At 44.3% G+C, this 24,518-nt stretch overlaps 1 protein-coding gene across 1 annotated transcript in view; it reads left to right on the plus strand.

The window, feature by feature from the left end:
• The first annotated feature begins 571 nt into the window (after positions 1 to 571).
• Positions 572 to 24,518, plus strand: part of grin3bb (glutamate receptor, ionotropic, N-methyl-D-aspartate 3Bb) — a 61,596-nt gene continuing 37,649 nt past the window's right edge. Inside the window, exon 1 of the mRNA XM_085151707.1 lies at positions 572 to 1,687. Coding sequence (XP_085007833.1) covers positions 1,199 to 1,687 — 489 coding nt within the window. The 5' untranslated portion in view covers positions 572 to 1,198. The remainder of the gene's footprint in view (positions 1,688 to 24,518) is intronic.

The following is a 24,518-nucleotide window of genomic DNA, read 5'->3' on the forward strand; positions in this document are numbered from 1 at the left end:
ATTGTCTCTGTTTTTGGCTGCTCACCTGGTTTGGTGCACTCACATACACCTACCTGTTTGGAAAAGTGTACATCTACAGGTGGTAAGTCAGCTGTTTATAGTAAGCAGTCAGTGAGCTGATTGAAGTTGCTGTGAGCAGTGATGCTCACCCTTCCTGTCTTTTTTTTCCTGACACCTGTCAGTTCATCATTTTTCAGATTTCATGTTTCACAATAAATAAATTAGAATTTTGTTCTGCTTTGATTGATTTTTTGTCTTTGTTTCCAGTATCCAGTTAGTTTATCCCTCGCTGGGCATCACCCTGCCTTCCTCTTCCTTCTCACTCAGTAATGAAAATGATTTCATTTGTTTTCAGGAGAGTACAGATAAAAGCAGATTGGAGGTTTTCATTAAAAACACGCAGAGCTCCAAATGCTCAGGAAAAAAATGATTTCAGGTCAGTTTTTATTTCCTGATTGTTGCTCCACTTTCTCACACAGATTTCAAATGGAATATTAACACTGTGTGTGTGTGTGTCTGTGTGTTATGTAACGGCCCAGCTCTCAGCTGTGATGTTCGGAGGATGACGAATCGAGCTGGATTCTCCTCAGAAAGCCTCGGCAGCAGCTTCCTGTTCCCGACCTTATCGTCCTTCAAAACTTCAATAAAACATCTGCAGCAGCTGCTTCTGCTCCTCCAGATGCCCAATAATAAATACCAATCAATACACCTGTGATTAATACAAACAGGAGAAGGAGGGAGGCTTTATGAATCTCTGATAACAACAGGAAAAATTGTGATCAGGAGCCACTTTTATTGTGAAGGTCAGAGAAGATTATCATCAAAGCCACCAACAAACAAAAAAATAATTAAAATGATCATCAATGGAGACAACTGAATAAAATTAAGTAAATAAAACAAGTTGTTAAAATAAATAAACAAACAAACTGAATCTGCTCCTCTTCTCTCCACTCACCACCTCCTCTGTCTCTTTGACCTCCCCCTTTTCATTTCCTCCTCTGCTTCTCCTCTCCCTCCCTCCCTCTCTCTCTTCTCCTCTGCACCTCCTGTTTCTGGGACAGCGCTCCCCCCCTCCCCTCCGCTCCTTAGTCTGCTCCTCCCTCAGTCTCCTGTGAGCAGCAGGAGGAGCAGCAGCCTCCTCTCGTGTTTGTCGGAGCAGCAGGAGTCAGCGGAGGAGCGATGCTGAGCGCGCGGCAGGATGTCTCTCACCTCCTCCTCCTCCTCCTCCTGCCTCCGGACTCTCCGAGCCTTCCTCCTCCTGCAGCTCCTCCTCGTACCGCCGTGCCTCCTCCACCCGCAGCCGTGCCGCCTCCTGGCGCAGATCGGCCACTCCGTGCGCGTCGGTGCGCTCCTGCCGGCGCAGCGGGCGGCGCGCGTACAGGTCCAGGCGGCGCTGAGCCGCGCTGCGGCCGCGGTGAGCCGGGACCGGGAGCTGGAGCGGGACCCGGAGCGTGTGAACTTCCTGCCCTACAACCTGAGCCTGGAGCTCGTGCCCCGGCAGCTGACCGCCGCGGACCCGGAGTCGCTGCTCCGCTGCGCGTGCCAGGGCGTGGTGGTGCAGGGAGTGTCCGCCGTGCTCGCGTTCCCGCAGAGCCGCGAGGAGCTACTACAGGTGGACCTCACCGCCTCCTCCCTGGAGATCCCCTTCATCAGTGTCCTCCAGCACGGAGAGCCGCTCCGCACGCAGGTAAGAGCTGCGCCTGCGCGAGCCCGCACCTGGACCCTGGGCACGTGTTTCGGAACCGCCCGGAACCGCCCGGTCCGAGTCCCCGGTTTGACCTTGACCTGTGTGACGTCTGGAGGTGTGTGGGGGGGGGGGGGGGGGGGGGGGGGGGAGTGCGCTTGCGCGTATGTGTGCGCTTGCTTATTTGCTCTCATGGATTCACTTTGAAGCTTCAACAACTGAAGAACAGGTTGGAGAATGTGGAGGAGGAGAACAGAGAACAGGGAGGAGAACATGGGGGAACAGAAAGGGAGTAGCAGAGAAACCATCTGAGGTTGAATAACTGAAGCTCAGGTTAGGTGGAGCTCAGGTGTGTAACAGGTTGGATGAGAAAAATCAAAGCTGGTCTAATGTGAGGAGAAGTTCCTGCAAGTCGAGACTGGACCGATCAGATTTATCAGTGAACTGACTGATCAGTTAAGAGAGACAGAATGTTTTCCGTGGATGTTTCAGGAGAAGTTGGTTTGATGAAGTCTTTAGGTTACCATGGAAATTAGTCCTGCCCAAGGTGACAGTGGTGGCACCTTGGTGCTGACACAGTCACATCTAAAGCATTATTTAATTCTGGTTTCCATGAAGATGATGTTTCATCACCTTCACAACCACGAGAGGTCCTTGCATTAAACTTCAGCTCACGAGCAGGTGATGCTTTGGCCTCTGTTGTGGGAGGAGCGTCACTGCAAGTCTGAAGCCTGAGCCGCATCAATGTTGATACAATGCAGAGAAACGTCTTTTAAACAGAGATGCTGGACTTCCTGTTCTGTTCTCCAGGTGTGGCGTTGATATCAGTAAGTGTGCGGAGGCACTGTGCATGTCACTGCTAATTGAATTAAACTTCAGCAGGGGCGGATCTATAGGGTGGCATGGGGTGGCATGTGCCACCCTAAAATAATCTCGTGCCACCCAAGTTTTGCATATGACAATGTTATTTATTAAAATAAGGTAGCATTACCACTTTGAGCCTGGTTACAATTAACATTGAATATAAATTCTAAAACTACCACCACTAAAAAATGGTCCAGCTCCTAGCCCAAACTGGCTTTATTTCTTGAAGTCAGTAGCAACTGATGCTTATGATTGTGCTAGAGCACATTTTGAATCAAAACTATGGGCATTTCAGATTTCAGCACAGGTGGCTAATTGTTACACTCTGGAAATGGAACGTAGTAACCGTCTGGGGTCCACAGACATGCTGCGTTGCCAAATCACGTGACCAATTTAAGCTGACATAGCTACAAGCTGCAGCCACGCTGAGTCTTTATTTCAGCTTGTGTTGAAAGTTTAGACTTCAAACTATATGCCAATTTTTACGTTTTACTTTTAGGCCACTAAAACCAGAGTTATAATAAAAAATATATAATTTTCTGAATACTAGCGTCATGTTTTGTGCAGGAAGAAACGGTAAAAACTGGATTTTCTAAGGGCAGTGGGAAAAAAAGAAAAGGAAAAAAATGCCACCCTTTCCTATTGGTGGAAAAGTGTACCACGTCGACCAATACAAATGACACAGCAACACGTGGGATTTGGTTATTTATGAAGAGGGGAAATTTTTCAGAGTGATGGTGATGAAAGAGAGCGAGAGGGAGCAATATCGACAGCGAGTTTTGAGATGTGAGAAATTTGTGATGTGTAGCGTGTTTGGAGTGTACAGTTAGTATATTGTTGTTGTTTTGTTTTGTGTGTCAGAACAGAGACGAGTACTGAATGTCACAGTTGGTGCCAAAAACCCTCCATATGCAGATTGCAGTGTAAACGCTGTCTCCAGGTGGGAAACAGAAGTGATACACCTCCTGCTGTCAGGCCTGCAGGTTTCAGACCTGTAGTGTTCCCCTCTCTCTTTGTGTGGCATCTTATTGTGACTCTTGATTGTTCTCTCATTTTAGTTTTGGTATTTATAAACGGTTGTAGAAAAACCACCCGATGCAGCAGCTGCGATTTTAGGCAAATACATAATATATAACTTTATTGTGTACAACATTTGTGCATAGGTTTTTAAAATGTACAATTTACATTTGCATTTCAAGTTATGAAAATAATTCACTAAACACTTCTGTAGATTTACGGCTTGATTTTGTGTGATTTCAGATCAGTTGGGTTAATACAGTATGCCAAAATGAAAAGATAACTGTAAATTCAGACAAATGAGATTGTACTGAAAAGAATGATACCAAGCAAGGCAAGGTGGAAAATTTTAGGGGTCAATTATAAAGATAAACTCAAATTGTAGTCAGCAATGGGCAGTTATATCCTGGAACCCAGAGACTTAACCCGATAAATCATGACAAATTAGGTTTCAATGTTTTGTGAAAAGTGTTTCATGACAGTGTAGATTTCTGGCATTTTGTGTAAATTTAAGTACGTAACAATTTAATTATTTGTAATTTAAAAAAAAGAGTTAGACCTGTGTGTTTGTAAATGAACCACCTTGCGTTTTGTAGCTTCTGGATTTTAAACTTATTGGGCCGCATGCTTACTTATCATCCAAGCTATACAGTACATAACATCAAAATTCACATGTTTTATGTAACTGCAATCTTTAATTATCTGGGCTAAAGAAAACAAAGTTATAGACAATATTTCCATGAGACATGTGTATACTTACTGTATTTTAACCTCATATATATAATGATGTAACAGGATGTAACACCTGTGAGACAAAGGCTTTGATTTTCATACCACCCTAAGAAAATTTCTCCTGATCCGTCCCTGTACTTCTGACAGCCTATCACACAAGACCAAAGCTCAAAGTCCACAACATGCTGTTAACTGAGCTGTGTTCAGCTCAGGTGTGTGGAAATTAACCATCATTTTTGTTGATTATTGATTAGTTTTATTCTAGACAGCTAACTGATCAATCAGCTGATCCGAGGCAGTAACATCAAAGGGTTCATGTTCTTTCTTCCCTGGCTGACTATTCTGAAACAATTAGCAGGTTTTTAGTCTTTATGAAAATATAAATTTTTCTCGATGTGATTTAATTTAGTAGAGGATGCAGCACTTCCTGTGGGAGGGTTTCAGAGTAAAAGCCTAACTGTGGTGATGGGATTAACTGAGCAGAGATTTTCATTTTTAACGCTGAAAACAATCCGGTTAAAGCTGCAACCCAGACACACACACACACACACACACACACACACACACACACACACACACACACACACACACACACAAACCTACTCAGACCAACACACACACTCACACACACATAAACAGACACACACACTTGCTCAGACACACACACACAGACACACAAACCTACTCAGACCAACACACACACAGACACATACACAGACACATACAGAGACACACACAGCTGCCCACACACACACACACAGGCACAGACAGACAGACAGACACACACACACACACACACACACACACACACACAGACACACACACACACACACACACACTCACACACACTCAGACACACACAGACACACACACACACACACACACTCAGACACACACAGCAGCCTTCATCATTCAGGTTTAATCCTGTGACTCAGGTGTTCTACCAGAACCCGTTTTTGTCTCGCACCATCATCATCTTGGAAATGAGCTTCAGTCCTTATTTGCCTCTTTTAGCAGTGGAGACACTGCAGTATCCTTAAGAAATTAAAGCAGATCATGGTGTCCCATAATACATAGCGATGCTCAACCTGATAGCACCACCTGTTGGTGTTTGAGCTGTGTGAAGTCTTTTCAGAGGTTCTCGTTGTAGACTGGAGCTCAGCTCGGTTTTGACGTCAGAGATCCCGAAGGTATAATAAAGGAGGATGTGATTGGGCTGTTCTCCTCCGTGACCTCAGTGTGAAGTGATGTTTTTCACCCCACAGTAAGGGCTGATGAGAGTTTGTAGGAGGGTCTGCTTGTAGTTCATTGTCACGATGTGGGGAGAAGGGGGAGGAGAGGTGAGCCAGCAGCAGGTGGAGGTACAAGTACGGGTACAGGTATAGGTCCAGGTCCAGGTAAGTACAGGTGCAGGTACAGTACAGGTGTAGGCACAAGTATAGGTATAGGTCAGGGGTGGGCAATTTCCAGGACACGAGGGCCAGTGTCCTGCAGGTTTTAGATATCACCCTGGGTCAACACACCTGAATCACATGATTAGTTTGTTACCAAGCCTCTGGAGAACTTCAGGACATGTTGAGGAGGTAATTTAGCCATTTGAATCAGCTGTGCTGGATTACCTATACCAGGGGTGGGCCTGGAGTTGCCCACCCCTGGTATAGGTACAGCTACAAGTGCAGGTGCATGTAAAGGTACAGGTGTAAGTGCAGGTACAGGTAGAGGTGTAGGTACAGGTACAGGTACGGACAGACACACACACACACACACACACACACACACACACACACGATGCAGGTGCATGTATGAGATGTCTGTTGAAGACTGGGCCCTAGCAGCTGTAGCTTTACTTTATCTGCTGCAGACCAGAAACATCTGCAGCAGATGTTTTTAGCCTGGACACAGTTTACCGTCATGTTCTCATCCTTGGCGGCGCACAGACCCGAGTGAGAGGTTCAGCGGAAATTACAACAAACTTTGCTTTAAACCGTCCTCCTGTGGCTGGTTTATGTCCAATAATCTGCAGATCTGACTCGACCTTTTCTCTGACGCTTTGAACCACAGTTTGATGCTGAGACACAAACATAGTATTGACGTAATGGCAGGCTGGGAGCCGGTGTTTGTAGTGATGGAATATAAAACCTCCTTCCTGCTCATTTCTCATACTTAATCAAATTAATCTGTCCTTTATTGATCCGACCTACAGGTCCAATCATTGGAGCGAAATTGTGAATGTTTAGGAGTTTAGTTCTGATCATTAACTGATTTCTAATAAATGTCTGGGTCATGACGGTCCTCTGATGTCCTTCACCATGCTGGACTGCATCGATCTAGGTTCGACTGAGGACTGCTTTTTCGGATCAGTTTTTACTGTGTTCCTTGTGCCAGTGCATGCTGTTCCCCTCTGTGTACGGCATGCAGAAAGCCCCGTGTCTCTGACTCCTCTGATTGGTTACAAACACATTGTTTTTCTCATGTTTCTGGTTCATCCTGCTGCTGTTTGTTGATCTCAGAGATTCTCTGAAGGAGTGCCAGCATCTGCTCAGAGACTCGGAGGAACACGGGAGATTCTGTTTGATGTTTGCACAGCAGACATCTCTGATCGGGTCAACTCGGTCAGCACGCTCAGCAACAGCTTCTTCATGATCTGTCACTGAGGCAGTGGGGTGCCTGAAACCTGTGAAAATATGAATGGGCTTGAGTTTTCTTTGCAATCAGATTAAAGTTTTGAAAGGCAGCATGTGCTGCAGTGCTTTAAACATTTGGGGACTCCTTTTATCAGCTGACGTGGGCCCACGCTCCAAGTGTGGACAGAGACAAAGACAAGGAGAGTGTGAATTCAGCTGCCGCAGTTTGAAGCTCACTCCACCTAACACAGCCGAATCACATCCAGGAGCAGGAAAATGTTTGCAGTCTGCTTCACAAGGACCACGTCATTAACAGCTGTGTTACGTCCAAGAACAATCACTCAGGTGTGCTTTATAAGCTCGTCATTTTCAGGCTGTTTTGCTGGAGTCACCTGTAAAAACAGAAAAATTCAGCGAAGGGATGATGTGTGCTACTGTTTTACAGTGATTTACAACCAAACATGTTTGAGCAGCCTTTGTTGCATGCAGGTAAATGAAGGGATTTCCCCCAGGTGTGAACTAGAAACTGTCTGATGAACACTTGTTTGTCCTTCCTTCCGAGTCATTTCTCATGCTGAGGTCACAGCACGGTGTGCAGTGGGAAATAGGATCAGTGTGTGATGTGACACAAGCTTTAACGACTGGTGACCAAGTGTAACGCCTGCTCATCCTGAGCATTTGAAAGAGGTTCACCGGGTTTCTGAAACTACTGTCCTTAAATTCAAATTTTTTACTGCATTAAAATAATCTGAATGAGGTCTGGGGTGAAACAGTTTATTCAAAGATTACTTCCTGTGGTCACTTCCTGTCACTCAGCTGTAACATATGAATGAACATATGCTCCTGGTCACATGAGAGCTCTGTTCTGAATCCACTTGACTTATGAAGAGGAAACAGTGAATTTGTCCTTTAACCTGAGCTGTGTGTGAGACTGCTGTGTGACAGGTAAGGCCAGGTGAGTTTAGAAGCCGCGGATGTGGCTCAGTGAGTGTGCTGATGATTGTTTGTAAATCTGATGTTTTCAGGGTTAAATTCAGCTTGACGGTGAAATAACTGAATCTTTTAATCCCTCTGAAGACGAGCAGCAGCAGATTAGTTTCCCATCATGCCTCACTCGTCTCTTTGTTTGACCTCAGCAGGTCTGACTGGTTTCATTTCACCTGTGAGGTTTGAATGCAAACACCTAACTGAGACATCCTGACTAAAAATACTTCAGCTTAGAGCTCTGCGGGGACCAATGAGCTGGCAGGAATTGCTGATGAAACACTGAAAGTCAGCGGCGCTCGTATCAAACGTCTCGTCTGAGCATTGCAGAGTAAAGATGAGATTTGGCCCCTGAGACTTTTTAGCACAAACTACCTGAAAGATTTCTCTAAACCGTTTGACAGCTCAGAGCGCCGACACATCAGCTGATCTCATCAGAAGGTGCGCGGCTGTAACGGGTGGATTAAACCTGGTTTTTCACCTTTTAGCGTTCTCTGAGGCTGCAGCTAGATAAACTTTGGATCAGCAAACTGTGACCTTCAGAGTTAAAGAGCTGTTCGGTCCTCTGACAGCAGAAACAAACTGAAACCATAACGGCGCTTTCTTTTCCTCCCTGTGTCACAGAGGAACCTTCCCTTCTCACACTCAGTGGGTAGAGTTCAATTTTACCGCTGCTGGAAATTTTTTTGACTGATCCAAATAAGATTTTCATTTTAGTTTGACTTTATTTATACAGTTTGAGTTCACGGTAACAGTCATCTCATGACCACTGCAATGTTGGAGGGAAAATCTCAACACAGAGGATCCCTATGAGCAGCACTCAGAGACGGTGGGGAGGAAGAAGCCCTTTCAATAGGAAGAGACCTCCAGCGGGAGCAGGGAGGAGCAGCCAGAAGGGAAGAAATGTGGTTTCTGAAAAATGTGATGACAGGAAAGGTCAAGACTCTGTGTTTAGGAGTTCAAGCTTCCTGTTTCTATGGTGATGAGCTGTGCTCCAACTGAAGGAGATGACACCGACTCACATTTTCAAGGGCTTTATAAGAAGTCATCTCTTACTTCTAATTAATTAAATTAGAAGTAATTGTCACCCCTGAAAAGCTGTTCATTCCTACCGCCACATGAACTGAGGCATCGAAATGTTCATCAGGTCATTTTTCTGTTTTATTACCTTAATTCGGTTACTGGATGTAGTCACATTAATCAGATTGCTGGGATTAGTAACTGTAATCTGATTACTGGGTTTAGTACAGCAGTATGGAAACATTGTGCAGCCACAAATCTTTGGTCTACAAACTCGGGTCCAGGAGAGGAAGTGAAGCCTAAACTTCATTAGGCTGGTGCTCTTCTCCTTGAACCTTTGAAGGTGCAAAGTTGTGGCTGAAGTTTGCTTTGAGTTTCTCTAAAATGTGACTGAAAACAGAACAAGATCATCTGTAACTCTCATAAACTCATATTTTATTCGCATAGAAAAAACGTTATTTAGTTGAATTTATTCTGTTTCTTTTTTTAAATGGAAATACCAGGTGACGTCTTCAGACTGAACTAATAAAGTTTCAAATAAAGTTTATTCTTTTATTTTTGTGTAAAAAGTCTTTTTGAGCTCCCCTTGTAGGAAACATCAGTGGTACAGTGAAGGGTTACTCTGGGACTGCCACAGACACATGTTTTCATTAGTGACAGGAAAACAGAGAATGCTGGGAAGAGTCTGACTGTGACTCTCTGACATCAACCTGCTGAGCTCTTTGTGACCTTTGACCTGCCATCAGTTGTATTTGTGTTACCAAGTCACACATAAATGTCCTTTGTGCTGCCAGGTACAGAGTGCACAATATTATCAGCGAAGCAGAAACATGTTCACATATGATAGACGGGGACAGCCGGAGCTGCCGGACGCAGTCCAGAATCTCATTAGGGCTCCCTCGTTAGGAAGCTTAATGAGCTGATAATTAGCTGCTGACGCGTGGCACTCTGTAGGCTGATAAACAGACTGCTGATAACATATCAGACTGATCCTACACCAGCTGGCACAGACATACAAACACACTCAGGACCACCACCACTGGCAGTGATGATGCATTCAGGTCCTGTGGGACAAACAGGAACTACTCGTTTGTAATAAATTCAGTTTAGATGCTGCTTCATTCAGAGATGATTACAGTACACACACACACACACACACACACTCGGAGCCCTGAGCTGCCTTCAGGCTCTCTGACATTGGTGAGAAACATTCCACCAGATAACAGACAGTAAAAATATCTACATTCAGTGTGAGGCTGTATGTTACAGATGAGACTTACTTATTAATTCCCACAGGATCACACACACACAAATTGAATCATAACACACTCTCAGAACACGTGCTTTTCCATTTTCATCTGATTTCAAGGTCGTTTCTTTCCTGGAAGAAGACGTGGAGGTGTACAGGGTGCAATCAGAAGACGCAGACTTCCTTCTCCCCATGTGTTGTTTTTATGCCCCTGGTTTCAGTTTAATTATGTTTTCATTATGCGATCATTATTTAAATGTAAACAAGAAACAGCCTGAAGCCTACATGCTGCTTGATTAGACAATTAGGATGATTTTTCATCTTTGTTGATGTTACAAACACAAACACTGAGCAGGTGAAGCTAACACCTTAACTCACCTTTATTAATGACCTTGCTGACACTCGAACGCCACGTTCTGCAGCTGCTAAAGAGCATTTAATTCAGTTCAGTGAGTCCCAGATTCATCAGGAGCTCGAAGCTGAATTCCTGAAGCAGAGTGTGAAACATGAAGACAGAAACGGTGGCACGAGTAAAGACTCAAATAATCCAGTCAGAGAAACGGGAGTGTGTGTGTGTGTGTGTGTGTGTGTGTGTGTGTGTGCGCACGCACTGGTCGGCGCTCTGAGTGTCTTGTTGTGGTGTTTTGGGTCCCCAATGGTCCTCGTGGGTCCTCGGTCTTATAACAGGCCCGCTAATCCGCTCGCTGTCCTCGCTCCGTCTGCAGAGCAGCCTTCATATCGTGCCTTTACCACGTGGCGTGTTTGTGATATCATTGGTGATGTAAACTGGCGAAGCTGAGGACTCAAAATCGCTGAGCACTCAGCACTTTTTCTGCTCTGGGTCCACACATGTAAAATCAACTACACGTCTGTGAAATAAGAGGAAACACCGCGAGGCACCTTGTGGGCGACACAGTTCGTCACCACAGCCAACGATGTGCTGGGTTAATCTGAGATTGTGTGGGTGGAAGGTATCAGAACCTGAAGGTCACAGAAAGACGTTCTTTTTGAATTTTGAAATATGTGTGGACTGTTGACCTTTGAGAAGTCAGTCATACCACAGGAGCACTGTGTTGTGGCACTTTAGTGGCAGCGTGCCATAAATGAAGTCATTTTATTTGTGATCAATGGTGTGATGACAACGGGATGCTCAATAAAGTGTGTTATTTAGATGGAAGAGAAAAACTCAGGGGCTAGGATGAAGATGCTGCGATGGAGTGATGAGCTCAGCGGGAGGTGATCATATGGAGCTCTTTGCTCTCACACTGCAGACTTTCTTGTTGTTCCTAGAGCATTTAAAAGTAGAATGGGAAGAAAAGCCTTCAGCTTTCAGGCCCCTCTTCCCGGGAACCAGCTTCCAGTTTGGATTCAGGAGACAGACGCTATCTCTGCTTTTAAGATGAGGCTTGAAACTTTCCTTTTTGATAAAGCATATAGATAAAGCTGGATCAGGTGATCTTGAATCCTACCTTAGTTATGCTGCAATAGACCTATGCACTGACATGAGCTCCTGCTGTTCAATCAAAGACGGACGACGAGCTTTAATTGTACAGTTTCTATGACAGAATGTCTTTGTAGGGGAGATTTTGTCCATTGAACCATTTGAATCATTGTCCTTAATGTAAATATGTAAGAAAAATTGTGTATGTTTCTGTTCCGTGTCCTGTGTACTGTTTGTTTGTATATTTGTCTTTTTGGCTGCTGTTACAACCAAATTTCCCCTTGTGGGACAATTAAAGGATTATTCTATTCTATTCTATTCTATTCTATTCTATTTATCCCCTCTCACTTGATTATTTTGATGTAATTTCTGCCTCCGTCCCCCTTGTGTGTCTCATTTGTGCAGGTTTGTTTCTGTTGTCTGTGAGCATGATGGTCATCTAACTGGTTTTTGCTGAATGACCTTGAACCTGTGCCAGTATTTGTGCTGTATCCGTCCACCTGACTGTGCTTCTGGTTGTCTGAACTCTTCATTTCTTCTGCGTTGCATCAGAGCAGCGCTGCAGCTTGCTGTTGTTCCTCTGCAGAGTGAAATCTTGCCGCACTTTGATGGCTTGTGTTTCCTCTCTGTGACTCGGTTTGTGTTGCTGTTGTGTCTCAGTGTGAAATAAATCCAGTGTGGCTTTGAGCTGCTGTTCACGGATGAAGTGAAAACCTCCACAAACACAAACATCTCTTTACTCTTTAGAAAGTCTTTGATCAGAGAGGATTATCCAGCCGTCTGTCTGCCGTCGCTCTCTGACTTCTCCACGTTCTGCACGCTGACATCAGCTGCTGCTGCTCCTTTACACCAGCCTCTGCTCCCTGATGGACAGATGAAGATAAACAACAGAACGAATGGCATGGAAATGAGCTGCTCTGCAATTTGTTTCACAGCAAGAAAAAGCAACAGCACAAAAACATCCAGACAAAACCCACTAGGAGATAAAGAAGAAGAAGAAGAAAAGGTCCAAACAGAGAAGAAGCCTCTCTCTGACTAATCAGAAGAGGAGTTACTGTTTGTGGATGCCGTCCTCTGGGCTAAAGAGGAGAGGGATCATCAAGCTCACAGCTCAAAGCATGCATTAGTGCACATGGGAGGCGTAACTGGACATCTGTGAAGACTCCATAAGGCTGAAGCACATCTGCAGGTTTAAGAGCAAAGTCTACAATCCAGGCCCCGTATGATTAATTTACAATCTCTCTGATTTCATACAATGAGCTCAGACTTCAGCAGCATGACTCCATAACTGACCTGAACAGTCCAGACCATCGCCCACTGAAACATCTACCACAACAGAAACATCTGGCTTCAACCAGGAGCAGCTGGTCTTCTCACTTTAAACCCTGGAAAACTTTATTTAAGCAACCTGCTGCAATAAAAAAACTTTATTTAAACATACTGAGCATGAGCAGAAACATTTCTCTGGCTCGTGATTTGAATTGTTTTACGATAAAGACGTTTACAGCAAGTGAGCATGTAGAAAGTAACGGACACTGAAGCTGAACCCACCATCAAACCTTCCACTGTAACACAGCAGCTGCTTGCTGTCAGCTGATTGAACTTAAATTTTTAGTAAAAAGCTGAGAATGGCAGCAGCTGTTCTCCCAGCTGTCCTCCCCCGCCCCAGTCACGCTTCCTGCTGACGAAGGTGAATGTGAACAGGTGAAGGCTGCTGCTGCACACTGATGGAACGTGTCTGCTCATTAACATCATTCAGACGTTTTCATCAGCAAGCATGATTTCAAAGGTTTTCCCTCCTTTCAGCTGAAGCAGATCTTCTGCTGCTGGGCGTCTCGTTAAAGAAAACCTCTGAGATTAATGGTAGCAGAGCAGAGGACAAATTTCGTAACAACAACAAATAAATTCTACAGCGTACTAAACATGAAATCATTTGTTATGTGAGGCTAAACTCAGTTTTGATCCTGGGGCGAGATGCGGCGACATCACAGTTTCTTTCTGAATGGCGAGATGAACCTAGCTCTGAGTCATGCTTGTGGGCTCCACACAGAGTTGTGAAGCACCAGCTTCGCTACTACGTTCAGGGAAGCACTGACACTTTTCCAAAGTGTCATGTGACCAGGAAGTGAACCCTTGTTTGGTGTGAGAGTGTCACGGGTCCAAACCGCTGGGGTTAACAGGGCCGACGCCATACTGAGAGGTCATCACAGAGGGTCAGAGGTCAAACATGAATGTTTCTATCAGGTTTCAGCTGTTTGTAGGTGTCTGAAGGTCACTCTCAGGTGAGTGTTCAGGTGTCTGAGCTTTCTGTGATGACTGAACTCGAGTCTCCTTCCTGCAGATTTGGAGTGAAGTTGATTCAGAGAGCAGACTGCCTGATTAGATTGGCCCTGTGTCGTGTTTCATCAGAGAAACTGGGAGTCAAACTATGTCTGCCTTATTCTCTGAAATTCTGGATGGAAAAGAAGAAGTGCTTTCGTTCTCCTCACCGCAGTAATCTGAGCTTTCGTCACTCATTGATTGCAGCTCGTTTTCCTCCTGCTGTTGTCGAGCCAAGTGGGATCCAAGAAGGATCTCACGTGCACCATCTTCAGATTTGTCCAGCCCAGCGGCAGGAAGCTCCTTGATCAGCTGGCTGGATGTGCGGAGTCAGGCTTCACCTTCACCTGCTGAGAGTCTGAGTCGATAACGTGCTGCAGCCAATGGCAACAGCGTGACCTCCAGCGGGAAGTCGGCTGACCGACAGCTCAACATGGCCTGAGTGACTGCCGTCACTGCGCTGAGCCATTTGTCATTGCAGCTGAAAGGGCATGCTCAGTTTTTACAGTGTGACGTGTGATGTCTGCAGATCAGACGAAATCTCATGTGGGGGCCCACTGCCGCCCGCAGTCTCCCTAACTCTAACCACGGCCGTCACATGACTGTTTCTGAAAGTATAGGCGGCAGGAGGTAGAGCAGGTCAGAAGATCGGTGGTTTGATCTGCATGCCAAATGTTCTCAGGCACAATACTAACCCCAAGTCACTCGATGAGGCATCCACCAGAGTGTTTTTGATTGTTAGAAAGCACTTACACAGAAAAAGCACAGAAAAGGGTGCTTGTATGAACTGATGTGAATGAGGCAAGTAGTATAAAGTGCTTTGAGAGCTCAGGTAAAGTAGAAAAGCATTGTAGAAGAACCAGGTCATTTTACTTTCTGCACATCGTTGCCGGCTCTGAGCTTGATGCCTTCTTCTGAGGCGTTTACACGCTGTGAAGAACTCATCGCAAAGAATTTAAACAGAATGAATTTTATTTTGGAATCGGTCCTCAGACTTGGACATTTCAGCAAATCGTGTTTCATTGAAATCAGACAGATTTTTAAAAAAAAACAACACTTTTTTTTGATGATGATGATGTCACTGAAAACTAACTCCATTTGTTCAACAGCTGAAATTGTTTTATTTGGAAAATTCCATCAGTTTCCATGATTTTTTTCAGAATGCATCTATTAAGTTACATCAAAAGGGTTAGCTCAAGGGTTATCCACCCTGAAGTCAGTTTTCTCTGATGTTCTTTGGTGTTCCATTCTCAGAAGAAGAAAAAACAGAGGGCCTTTCAACATTCGTTGAGTCCCTTGGTATAACCCTCAACACTATGCAGTTCTAGGCTTCTTTGCCTATCAAAATACTCAGTCATATTATTCTCCTCCTTCAAAACTTTCTCCGTGTTTCCACATGTACTAAACAACAGCTACACTCTCTTGCAGGACACCTAAACTTTGCCCTACGTATAATTCCTCAAGGCACCTCCTTTATTTCTCACCTGCTCTCTCTTGCAGCATCTAATCAATCCCTCCTCGACACAATCACTCTGGACATCTCCTCCAAAGCCGAACTGTGGCTCTGGCAACTACTCCTTGCTAACTGGAATGGCATTACCTTCTTTTATGACGATCAGCTGTCCCACCCCGATGACATTCAGCTTTACACAGATGCTGGGTTTTTTGTCAGCTGAGGGGGTTATTTTGGCAGATTGTAGTTCTCTTCAGCGTGTCCTCCCAAGATTTGCCAACATATCCAGGAGTGTTTGCTGCCTTTTTCGACTGTTTTTGAAATCTATCCCTTGGTAATTCCAGCCTTACTCACCAGTTGCTCCTTTTTCAGCCACAACATCCGACATCCAAACCCTAGCATCGTAGAGCTCATCACCCTTTCCCAAAAAGCTATAATTAACAGACCCTAGCACCTTGTCCACCTACTGGACTGCTTGGAAAGCGTGCCGTTCATTCCACAACCACTTCATTTTCTCGTCCCATCCTTCGACATTGCTACCATGTTTAGCTTCATGATTTTGCACATCGATTCCTGGCCATCAAAAATCCCACGATCCAATCTCATCTCAGCAGCATCAATTTCTTTGCCAAAATACTCAGGGGTTGACCTTGCTCGACCTCTATATTGTCTCAGCTGTCGCTGCCCATCAAAGGTCTCCAAAGTCAGGCACCCCCTTTGACCCCATGCCATTTACTCCTAACTTTGGAATGCAGGCCACGTTGAGCTGTCGGTCAGCCGACTTCCCGCTGGAGGTCACGCTGTTGCCGTTGGCTGCAGCACGTTATCGACTCAGACTCTCAGCAGGTGAAGGTGACGCCTGACTCCACACATCCAGCCAGCTGATCAAGGAGCTTCCTGCCGCTGGGCTGGACAAATCTGATGGCAAATGCAGCGCACAGTAATGGCAGTTTTTGTAATAAGGCAGATCGCGCTAACATAATATGCACTGTTAGTTGATTATTTACCTGCCGCATTAATGGGAGAGGACGTGCAAACGTTACCGCTGCTGCTGGGTTAAGATTCACGAGTCCGGAGCGGAATTAAAAACATGACATTCATTTAAGGTTATCGCGTGTTTTGTGAGCAAATGCTTTTGCATATTCGTAGTGTTTCCTTCCTTAAATGAAATATCTACTTTGCAAGTATTGCAAGTTGCCCTGTTGTCATCCGTTCTAGTAAAGTATAACCAAACTTTTGAGCGTTTGAGCCGCTTACGTGCCATGTTTCCTGCCAGGTAAATGACGTTCCGCAACGTGGTGACGTCATTCGGGGCGACTGGAATCGATAAGGGAATCGTTTGCAAAAATGGCAAACAATTCCAAGGAATTGAAACAGTGGGAACCGGTTCTCAACAAGATCCGGTTTTCGATACCCATCCCTAGTGCTGGCTGTATGTTCAATGGCAGTCACAAAGTGCCGGCTGGTCCTTCAGTCACAATAGCACTGGCCTGGTTCAGGATCAGTGGTGCTGTTCTGGATGAGTTTTCCTGGCTGAGAGCTGACTGGTTGTTGTGGAGCACTGGATCCAGATGATTGTTCAACTTTGAAGAGACATCCTCCCTGAGATTGCAGCAGCATAGCTTTTTTGTGGAAACCTCAGAGAGCGCAGTTAAAAGAGAGAAACGAGAGAAAAATCTTTTTATTTTCCATTGATGAGCTTTGAAGCTGCTGCACTCGCTTGTCTGTCTGCTGGCAATTAAATTCTGTTAATGAAAAGATTAATATTTCCACACAGAGAGAAAGAGTTCACAGGGGGAGGAGGGTATGAAGGGTGAGGAAGAGGAGGGCAAGAAAGGGGGGTAGGAGTAAGGAGCGAGGAGGAGGAGGCTGATCAGAAGTTGAGCAGAGAGAACAGAACAGATTTCATTATCGACCTCTTCAGCTGCTGCTGGACTTTAATAGAAGAAGTGAGTGTGTGTGTGTGTGTGTGTGTGTGTGTGTGTATATGGGTTCTTACTATCTCAGTGGGGGACCAACAGCCCTTGTGAGGACCAAAATCCAGGTCTCCATGGGGTTGAAGGCATTTTTCATACTCATACTCAGAGTTACAATTGGTTATGGTTAGGTTTAGGGTAAGGGTAGGGTTAGGCATTCATTTTTGATGGTTAGGGTAAGCGGCTAGGGAAAGCATTATGTCAATGGGATGTCCCCATGAGGACAGCAAACCAGTGTGTGTGATTGAGGGGATTTGTGGGGGTTTCCGTCTGATAGCCAATCTGAAAGCTGAACAAAATAATGAACCAATTCTCAAACTGTCTGAGCACAGACCTGAACTGTCTGTCTGTGTGTGTCTCTGTGTGTTGGGGATATTTGCACACGCACGCACGCATGCATACATATGCACACATGCATGCATACATACATATATATATATATATATATATGTGTGTGTGTATATATATATATATATATATATATATATATATATATATATATATATATATATATATATTATTAGCATTATATTAATGCTATATATATATAAAACATTAAAAAGGGTTTCCCCATTTTTAATGCTCTGCCAGCCTTTACTGCAGCAGCTTTCAGCTCCTGTGTGTTTGTGGGCCTTTCTGCCCGATATTTAGTCTTCAACAAGTGAAATGCTCAGTTGGATAAGCACTGTAACCAGGCTGACAAAAAGTCAGAGCGCTGTTGAGCCAACCATTCCTTTAATGTTAACTAGTAATAACTTCATGAAATTCTTCACAAATAAAATTTTAACCATTACAGAAAAAAATTTGAGAAAAAATTTATCATAAGCATCTTACAGATGTAACATTATGGACATTATGTCCAACTGATCCTTCTGAGTTAACTTACTTCTTCCAAACCATCAACATGTGTTTTAGACCCCATTCCAACAAGACTGCTCAAAGAAGTCCTGCCATTAATTAATGCTTTAATATTAAATATGTTCAACCTATCTCTAATAATCGGCTAAACCGTTACTTAAAAAGCCATCTCTAGACCCAGTGGTCTTAGTGAATTATAGGCTAATCTTCAACCAACCAGGCTAATCTTTCATCTCAAACATTACTGAAAGAGTAGTTGCTCTGATCATCTGCAGAGGAATGGCTTATTTGAAGAGTTTCAGTCAGGTTTCAGAGCTCATCACAGCACAGAAACAGCTTTAATGAATGTTATAAATGATCTTCTTATGGCCTCTGACAGCGGACTCATCTCTGTGCTTGTCCTGCTCGACCTCAGTGCAGCATTTCATACTGCTGTCCATAATATTCTATTAGAGCGATTAGAGCATGCTGTAGGTATTACAGGAACTGCACTGCAGTGGTTTGTATCATATCTATATAATAGACTCCAATTTGTTCATGTAAATGGAGAGTCTTCTTCACACACTAAGGTTAATTATGGAGCTCCACAGGTTTCAGTACTAGGACCAATTCTGTTTACATTATGCATGCTTCCCTTAGGCAGTATCATCAGAAGGCATAGCATAAATTTTCACTGCTATGCAGTCAGTCAGTCCTTCAATGCACATATTAAACAAATATGTTGGACTGCTTTCTTCTGTTTGCACAATATCTATAAATTTAGAAATATCCTGTCTCAGAGTGACGCTGAACAACTAGTTCATGCATTTATTACTTCTTGGCTAGACTACTGTAATTCATTATTATCATGATGTCATAAATACTGCTTGTTTTGGTGGCACAGTGGTCAGCATGGTGGCCTCACACCAGAAAGCGTTTGGTTTTGATTCCACAAGCCAGTTCTGTTTGTTTGTCCATGGGTTCTCTCCGAATTCTCCAGCTTCTTCCTACAGTTGAAAGACAGCAGGTCAGGTTACCTGATTCTGACCTGTGATAGGAGTTAATCAGAGAAAATGGTCATCTGTCGCTGTGTGTTAGCCCTGCAACAGACTGGAGACTCAACAGTTGGGATAGGCTCCACAGTGTTGAATTGGAGAAGTGAAAGATGGGTTGATCGATTAGAAGTGGATAAGTGGGTATCAGTCCAGCAGAGTTAGCTGTGTTTGCTCTCAGCTGCCTCTACACTGATCCTTTAGTCTGAGTCTGAGGTGAGAGCAGGCAGGTTTCAGCTGGATGTAAAAAATTTCAAACTAGGACAATAAACTGATATTGAGGAGCTCCTCACATCCAAGTTTTTTAGATATTTAAGGGGCAGCTTCCCTTTTCTTCTGCCACACCAACCTGACTCAACAATTTTTCTGCTTATTGTAAATCTACAAATATCAGCCTTAAACCAGCGTCTCATCTGGAATTTATTCTTGCTCACATGCACTGAATCATTCATTCCCCCTTACACATTCCTCGGTGTCTGCAGAAATAAACCCTGGTTGGGAATCTCTGGCGTGTGCTGCATTTTGTGGCGTGATGGTATCTTTGCTGGAGTTTTTCATGTTGCTGGTTCTGAGAACTGATGAAGAGCAGTGGTTTCATCCCCAGAGTTAAACTCTTTTCTGGATCCTCTCAGCCTGCAGATGTTTCCTCTTTGATCTGCCTCCTCTTCGTCAAATGAGATGATGCTGCAGCAGTTAATGCATCTGTCACAGTACAGCTGAAATTTCACCTTGCCTCTCACCTCAGCCATCAGCTCCCAGACCCAGATACACTACAACTATCCACTCACCATCATCCCAAAGCCCGATGCCTTTTTTTAAAGAGCACCGTAATCACCAGGAGGCGTCACACATCATCAATAATTCAGACTGGATGAGAGTTTGACAGCATCAAAGAGGAAAACTCACAGGAAGTCAGATCAGTCTGAGCTGAGTGACAACAAAAAGCAGCTGAAAGCGTTACACAGCGAGGACGGAGGAAACTGGAGTGCAGTGTGGCAGCAACAGGAGACAACCTTAAATCTTCACTGTGAGCTGCGGTCACAGAGTGATAATAGCAACGTATAAATTAAATAATTTTACCAGAAAAACAGACAGCTGCAGGTCAAAGTCTGAAACCTTTTTAATGTTTCATTTTTTACCTTCTGTCAGGTTCCTGAGCTGATCAGATTAAAAATGTATCTGACAGTCAGTCATGTTAGGAGATGGAGTTTTGACAGAGTGATGACAGCAAGCTCGTTTAAATCAGTTCTTTGTCTTAAGCTGTGCTCCTTCATGAGCTCTCTAAGAGGTAGAACACTTTAGGACGACATCTCTCACTGGTTTGTTTTGTGGAAGCTCCTGGTTAGAGCGTGCAGGAGGCAGGTCACATGAAGGTTTTATGCTCGATACGTAATCCCAAAGTTAAATAGTCTGTGAGCATGTGCGGTACATTTATCAAAGAGAGAGTTCACAGTGAGATATTTAAGTTCTTGGAACAATAAAGTTTATTTAAATTTGTAGCCACAAGAAAAATAAAGTTTCTGTGTTTCCTGCTGATGATTATCAGGATCCTCAGATCCTCTGACTCCCAGAGTCAGAGTCTGTTTCCTGAAATCTGATTGGTCAGAGGAGCTGGTTTTGTCTCTGACTTTTCAGTTCCCAATTATTCGGATCCTACCCTCTGTCTCAGTCGTGTTATCACATCTTCAGGTTTATATAAGTTACATCTTTCTTTGTGTTTTCATTTGTGCTCATCCAATCAGATGCTGCAGAATTATTGTGTGTGTACGTGTGTGTGTGTCTGCTGAGACTTACCTACCTGGCTGCTAAATTTTCCCAGCATGCAACAGCCATTTAATTCCAGGTAAAAATCAGCCTGACCATTGACCTCCGCTCAGCCTCAGACATCAGCAGGTGGTGGCACATGGAGCACCTCCTGGCTGTGGGCCCATGTGATTGGTGGGGCAGTGATTACCTAATGTAGAATGTAAACAGCGACAGTGTGATGTATTCTGCAGCCGATGTGATGGATGTGGATTCGGCGAGAGCCAGGGGGACTCATTGATCTGTCTGTCCCCTTCAATCAGGCGCTGGATTCAGGTCTGCTGAGCTTTTAGTGAGATGAGGCCTCAGAATGAGACAGGAAATTTCCCTGCCTCGCCAATAAACCTTGGAATAGATCAGAGCTCAGCGCTGCAGAGTGTAAGGACCAATGACTGTAGAAAACACTGGAGTGGAGCTGAAGACTGTGGGTTAAAGGTGGAAATGGGCAGAGCCATGACAGTGTAAAAGGAGGGGCTGATCTCATAGCTGCACACATCAGCTGATGGGTCAGCTGATTTCCTTCCATAATTCTAATTCAATTCAGTTTTATTTATACAGCGCAAAATCACAACAACAGTTGCCTCAAGGCGCTTTATATTGTAAGGTAGACCCTATAGCACAAAATACTTAGGTTAGTAAGATCCCACACCTCCAGACTCACTAACAGCTTCTTCCCCTGGGCCATTCGGACTGTTAAGAGTTGGGGTTAGGATTAGGGGCAGGGGTGCCCATGATCTGAGTAACCCCGATCACTCAAGCCACTCACATGCGGACTATTCAGTCCTCTTTTTCTTTGCACTGATTCCGAGCACTTTGCTTTCCACTGTGTGCCTTTGCTCTTGATTGTATATATTTGTCCTGTTTGTTATGTATGCCTGCTGTCTACTATTTATATTTTATTCCTGCACAGATGGCATGGAGCACACATAATTTTGTTGTTATTACAATAAAAGCCTTTTCTACTCTATTCTACTCTATTCTATACTTCCTGTTGGATAATCTCACTTTACATTTGTCTGGAGCTTCTGGGGCTTTGGTTTCTATAGATAATTTCCCTCTTCAAACAACTGCACAGGGAGAGAATGTTTCCATAACTCACCTGCATAAACTTTATGAAGGGGTGTGGCCTCTTTGATTGACAGGTGGATGGTGACACAGGTGGCTGTATCTGCTAGCTGTTTGCTGTCTTCACCTGAACCGGCCTGTGTTTGTTCTGTTTGAGCGTTTTGGAGTATTTTTAATGACATCATGTGGCCAATAATATGGCTGCTGTGAGGCTACTGTAGTAACAGACCATCCAAGAAAGCTGAGTTCGAGTTCTGATTGAAATTCTAGGATTTCTCTCTCTGCTGGTGTGTTCACACAAAACATAAAGCCAAGTTTCAGCTTGTGTTTGTTCTGCGAATACAGGAAAAGTTTTGGATCAACACCCAATGTGTGAGCTCAATATGAGATGTCGCAGTGGCACCATCTTTTATATACAGTCTGTGATAGCGTAAAAACCTCATCAGACATTACTGTACTACAGTCTCACAGCATCTGGTTCAAAGCTGCTTACAGAAAAGAGGTCAAAGGTGAACACTGTGCTCTTAAATCCAGTCCAGCATTGTTTGTGAGGTGCACTTTCTCATTTATTCCACTTGAATCTTTTTAAAAATCTCTGGATGAGCTGGAAACCTCACAAACTGAAAACAGGTTGACTTTCTGTAATCCATCAGTGCACAATAAGCGCTTAGAAAAGCACAAAATTGAACGCCGACAGAACTTTCCTACCCAGGACTGTGACCTGTACTGCTTTATTTTCATTTTGTGGCATTTGTACTTTTACTGCAGCAAAGCTCAAAATACTCCTCGGTGTTACTGCATCAGCTCATCTCTGGCTTGAATGTTGCGCAGCAGTCAGTGTGATTCAGGGCCTCAGACCAGGCCCAACAGGAACACACCTAACATCACCGAGGGGGCGTTCACTGACAGCCAGCATTGCTTCTTACTGCAGTGTACTGATACAGAACAATTTCTCTCAAATCCATCTTTAACACTTTTGGCTCGATGCTACAGAGCTCCGAGCCAAGCGCCGCTCCTCCAGCTAAAACCTGTGACGGTTCCTGCAGTGGCGCTCGGATAAATGTATTAAATCAAGCTGTAAACAGTTTAAACCAATCCACCTTTCAGCTCACTGTAATTCAGAAGAAAGAGTTCAACTCTTGGTCGACTCAGCATTTTGTGACATGATAAATCTGTCGTCATGGACGAGCCAGCAACATTACCACAGAGAGAGAGAGCTTGTTAGACTGATTGGCTCCATTTCTTTCACCAGAAAGAACAGAAAAATCATCTCTGATCTGCTGCTGCCTGAAGAAGACGACAACTCTGTCATCTACTCAGTCGCTCTATTTTACCGCCATTATTTACAGTCACCACTGTCTGAACAGTTCCTGAACTGATGTTCCTGAATGCCTCTCTGTGAGGAACCCTGTGGTTAAAGCTTGTCGATGGTTCTTGCAGAAGGTGAACTGTTTCATGAAGCTTCATTGGTGTCTCAGTTCGAGCTCAGGTTGCTGTGTAGAACATTCACCTGCTGACTTCAGATGGTCTCAGATCAGAGGGAGAAGTGATGCTGAAGATAAACTTGATAAACTTGTCTCCTGAAATATGACCTGAAGAGACTCACCATTTCCTGTTTTATTTTTGCTAGTTCTACTTCCTGTCTTTGTTCTGGCTTCCCATCAGGTCATTACTCTCCCAGTGTACATATAGCTACACTTGCCTGCTCGATTGTCTCAGATTTTTTCTTGTCTTTGTGATGTTGTCGTGTGTGAAAGGGTAGAGTTAGAAGCCATTTAGTTTGAATGACATGTGAAATGATTGTGAGTGATGGTGGAGCGTGTGAGGCAGAAATAAAAGACTTAAACAGGTCAAAAGCCCAGTCTCCTTCCCTCACATCAGTGCAGATCAGTCGGTCAAACTGAAGAAGGACCCTCTAAGCTGAAGGTGATGATCAAGATGCCTCATCTAACAGCTATGGCTGTTAGATGGCTATGCTATGCCCCATTCCTCTGAGAGCTGCTGAATCCACACCAGGAAATAATAATTAATTATTATTATTATTAAAATTAACTCACGACACTACTCAGTCTACTAAAGACAGCCTGAGTTAACCATGAGGGCTCTCTAACTACTTAAAACCAACCCTCCTTCATACCACACCTGGAACTGGATCATAACTGGAGTCTAAGATGCCTGGCACATCCTCAGTCCAGGCTAGAGGCCTCCCTGAATGATGGAAGCCGATGGTGTCTGGAGGAGATGTGACAAAAATTTTTAATCAGATTCTTTAGGATTTGTTGTGTGACACACACACACACACACACACACAGACACACAGAGCCAGGTTCACAGGCCTGTGTGTGGAATTTTGGACCTCTCCGGTGTGACTGCAGTCGGTCCAGTGGCTGCAGAAATC

The sequence above is a fragment of the Neolamprologus multifasciatus genome, chromosome 23 (genome assembly GCF_963576455.1).
Source record: "Neolamprologus multifasciatus chromosome 23, fNeoMul1.2, whole genome shotgun sequence".
In the NCBI taxonomy this organism is placed as follows: Eukaryota; Metazoa; Chordata; class Actinopteri; order Cichliformes; family Cichlidae; genus Neolamprologus; species Neolamprologus multifasciatus.